Raw genomic sequence first — 4210 nt, forward strand, 5'->3', positions numbered from 1 at the left:
TCTGTTCATTTGGTTTTTCCGAGACTTTTGCTTTGCATGTTCTTCTTGGTTCTCTGGATTGTTGCTTATGTTTGTTTATCTTCCTTGCGATAGATTTCTCGGACTGCGAAGCAGAATATTATCAGTCTTTAGAATTCAACCAGCAGTACCAAGGCAAGTTGCATCTTGATCATGTTTCATTACCTATGTTTTTATTATGCACTTAGTTCTTTGTGGTAGGACTGCATGGTAGGAAACTGGTGCCACATGAATTTGCTTTTCACCCAGTAGTTCATTGAGGTAGGTCTGAACCATATAACTTTGTCACCATCGTTTTACTTTATGTTGCTATGCTAAGTAGACGTGGATTGGGAAGTGATCATTGTGAGAGATGAGTGACAATGTAGTAAATAAGACCTAAGTTAAAAAAATGAACTACCTAGGCGGAAACTTGTGGGAATGGTGGCGAAGTACAGTGGGGCACGCATGGGAAATCCATGGTGGTGCACCACTAGTGGACCGTCCGCTCAGGCTCAAAGAGATCAATTGTATTCTCATGTCTAGAAGCTTACGTGTGCTGCCACATGCCAATATGGGCTCTGGCTTAGCTGAGTAGTTAGTGTGCCCCCTTCCGGGATGGGCTAGCAGATGTAGAATGATGTAGGTGTACCGGCCTATCCATGGGTTAAGGGGGAACATTTTCGAAAGGCTATGTCTCGATCTACCAATCATGGAGGTGGTCGAGTCTTGTGGGGAAAAGTGCACAACCTCTGCAGAGTTTTCAACCTAATCGATTAGCCGTCTCCCCGGTTACGGACAACTTGAGCATCTAGTAGTGGGAAATGTCGGGAGATCGATCTCCTCACCTTTAATTAAACAGTTGGGTTTTAAATGAAACTTGGGGACGGATGGAGTTGGATTTTCCAACTCATCCTATGCAAATGTGTAGTAGTAGAATAACAATCTTTTCAAATAGGGAAAAACTAGCTTTATGCAAAAAACTAAACTTAGAGTTTTCCACCAGCCAAACTGCATGTAAAAGTAGGTTCATTGCACTATGATGTGACTTGCCAGTACATTCAATGTACTGACCCATTTGGCTGCAACTTATCACATTGCAGATATATCAGACGAGGATTAAGGTGCAATAGGTCGATGTTCTACACTCAACCTTGCTCGTGGTGTTGGACTCATTTACTTCTTTGCTTCTGCAGTATTTGCTTATTGGCTTTCTGCCCTATTTTGTAATAAATGTATTGCTCCTAGACTATCGATGTAATAAAGAGATATGTGTTATTTCTGTTATTTCATCGAGTACCGTGTGTGCTAGCAAGTCGATCCAGGGACTAGCACGGTAAGCACAGAGACTTCGACTCTTACCGAGTCGGGTCGCTACATATGTTATACTGACTGTAGTAATTTGATGATATATATATATATATATATATATATATATATATATATATTCTTTATTGTTATACTTAATTGATAGTGTAGTACTGTGTCTTTTGGTAGTGTAGAAATCTATACTTAATAGAAATATATTTGCAAGAGTATGTGCGAGGCTATTTATTAATTGATATGTTTTTCTTATTCAGAAATTTCCAAAGAACCTATTTGTGAGTTGTGGTATCGAGCCTGATAAAGAAGGCTCAGCTAGACTACCCCTTACCGCAAGGGGCTCCATCACCACCTGTACTTACCGCATGGACACAGACGGTCGCAAGAATCCTCGTTGGCAAGAGATTCCTCGTTGGCAAGAATATTTGTGTTGGACAGGCCATCCTAATTACTATCAGGAACACCCACCGCCCAGGCTTGAGGATGATAATCGTCGTCGATATCATCTAGCTAGAACTACATATGTGTGTGTGGCTATATCATCTAGAACTACATTTGATGATCGTCGTCGATATCATGTAGAACTACATATGATGATCGTCGTCGATATCATCTAGAACTATATATGATGATCGTCATCGATATCACCTTCGTACTGCTTGAGGATGCATATGATGATCGTTATCGAGTAATTTGGAACGGAGGTAGTACTACCTAGTACCTATAATGCTTTATGAAATTGATATCTAGTAGTACCTAGTATCTGGAAATTGCAGTTTATTGAAACTGAAACTGGGTAGGAAGCGGGGGAAAATGATGAAACACATAGCAGTAGCGCGGGGCTAGGAAAACACTACAACTAAGTAATAGTAGCGTGTTCTGGAAAAGCGATGCTGATATAGTAGTAGCGCGGGTGCAAACCGCGCTACTACTAACAGTTAGCTATAACGCCTTATTGGTAGCGCGGCTGCCTGCGCTGCTGATAGCCTCAAAACCCACGCTACTACTAGGGTTTTCCCTAGTAGTGGGGCCGAGTGGAAAATGTTTGTTTTGTTAACATTTAAGGTTTAAGGGCATATGCACAGAGTTTTCAATCTTATCGGGGGGGGGGGGGGGGGGCACCGGATAGGCATCCTCTCAAAAAATGTGTGTCTGTGTGTGTGGAGAGGGGGGGGGGCTGGATCGGCAACCTCTCAAAATGAACCGGTCCTCGATTGAACACGACTCTTTCCTTGGGAGAGAACAGCGATGGTATAAGATTCTCTTGATGGAAACCTACACCCGCAGAATCGGTTTGCTTTGCAGCAGAGCAACTGACATCCTGTTGACCTCTCAATGCAAATCGAAAACCGATCATGTTTTGTTTCCTCTAACTCTCAGCTAAACGGGCTGTGCGCCATGGAGAGGGAGGGCCATTTAACCTATAGGGTCCACTTTTTTCCCCGAAAAACTTCCGTCCAGAACTCTCGGCCTGCGAATCTGCACACGGTGGCCAGATGGCCATGCGAGAGTGGACCGCATATTAGAACCCTTCGCGATAGCAAGATTACAAAGTCCGGCCGCCGAAACCGTGCTGGTCGTGAGAGGGTTAGGAGAGTGCCCAGTTTTAATAAACAGCCCACAGTTTTTGCAAAAACCAGGGGTGGCTTCTCTTCTCAACCAGAAACTGAAATTGTAAAATCTTTTGTCTCTATGTGAAACTACGCAAATGTTTCTTAGCAAAGCTTACACTCTCCACACCGGCGACACTAATATGAATGAACGAGACAAACCGATACTACTCACCACGCGTACGGCCCACCTACTCACGGCTAGTACTCTCCACGCCTAGTGCAGCAGTCCCACGCTAGAGTGTGTTGTCGTCTTCGTCTACATACACAAATATAGAAACGGCAGCCACAACACACAACCCAGAACCCACAACATGATGACCGGATCGAGCTCCCGAGTGTTCATCATGCCCGGCGCCGGCCATGTCCACTACCTCGTCGCGGGAGGCTCCGGAGGAGGCGACGACCCCAGGTACCCCTGGACCTTCAAGTCCCTGCACGAGGTGGACGCCGTCGTCCCTGCCATCGCCCGTGGAGCACCGGTAGGGCCTGACGGGTGCCCCATCTGCTTCCGCACATTCGCCAGTGCCAAGGCCGTCCATGGCCACATGCGCAGCCACACGGACCGCAGCTGGCGCGGCATGGAGCCGCCCCGGGAGACACCCCTGGGCGAGCTCGGGCCGGACGGGCAGCGTTACCCGTACGTGTGCGACCGCTGCAAGATGCCTTTCCGGACGCGCCAGGCGCTCGGCGGCCACCGCGCCAGCCACAATGGTAAGAAAGGCTGCTCCTGGCTCGAAAGAGAGGAGCTCGCCGCTGATTTATTTGGTGCTGTTTTATTTGACATTAGCCGATCTAAAATTAGATCTATAGGTTAACTATTACCATGTGTCCAGCTCTAGCAAATTTATATCGTGACTTACAATTATTTAATGAGTTGCATTAATACACAGCTAGCTCAATATTGCAAGCATCTACTCTCTGATTTCTCAACAGTTTGAAAGAGAATAACATGAGATTGTTTCTCCAGGTGTTGTGCCCATTTCATATAGATAGGGAAGGAGGAAAAGTGTCATAATGTATATGCATCAGATTAATGGATGATAAAAAGGTCGATCTAGTTCTAGTACTATACACGCATTAATTGTACTGTGATTTCCAAATCTTATCTTCACTGGCCGAAACCAAAAGTGTCTTTGCAAATAAGAATAGAAATAGTTTGTGTATTTATGTCTTCTAGTGAAATGTCAAGTGTGTCGCATGCTTACATAGCATTTCCCAAGTTAATGATGGTATTCACAATGTATATATTGGAGATATCTTGGCATCATTGGAGTAAT

At 45.0% G+C, this 4210-nt stretch overlaps 1 protein-coding gene across 1 annotated transcript; it reads left to right on the forward strand.

The window, feature by feature from the left end:
- Window positions 1–3024: 3024 nt before the first annotated feature.
- On the forward strand, window positions 3025–3999 carry LOC123147168 (uncharacterized). The gene has a single exon (XM_044566402.1). It carries the CDS (start codon window positions 3245–3247, stop codon window positions 3746–3748), a length of 504 nt encoding a protein of 167 aa, XP_044422337.1. The 5' UTR covers window positions 3025–3244; the 3' UTR covers window positions 3749–3999.
- The last annotated feature ends 211 nt before the right edge of the window (window positions 4000–4210 follow it).

The sequence above is a fragment of the Triticum aestivum genome, chromosome 7A (genome assembly GCF_018294505.1).
Source record: "Triticum aestivum cultivar Chinese Spring chromosome 7A, IWGSC CS RefSeq v2.1, whole genome shotgun sequence".
NCBI lineage: Eukaryota > Viridiplantae > Streptophyta > Magnoliopsida > Poales > Poaceae > Triticum > Triticum aestivum.

What these genes read in the sequence shown, in the direction of transcription:
- LOC123147168 (XM_044566402.1), top strand. Translation starts at nt 3,245, where the DNA reads ATGATGACCGGATCGAGCTCCCGAGTGTTCATCATGCCCGGCGCCGGC.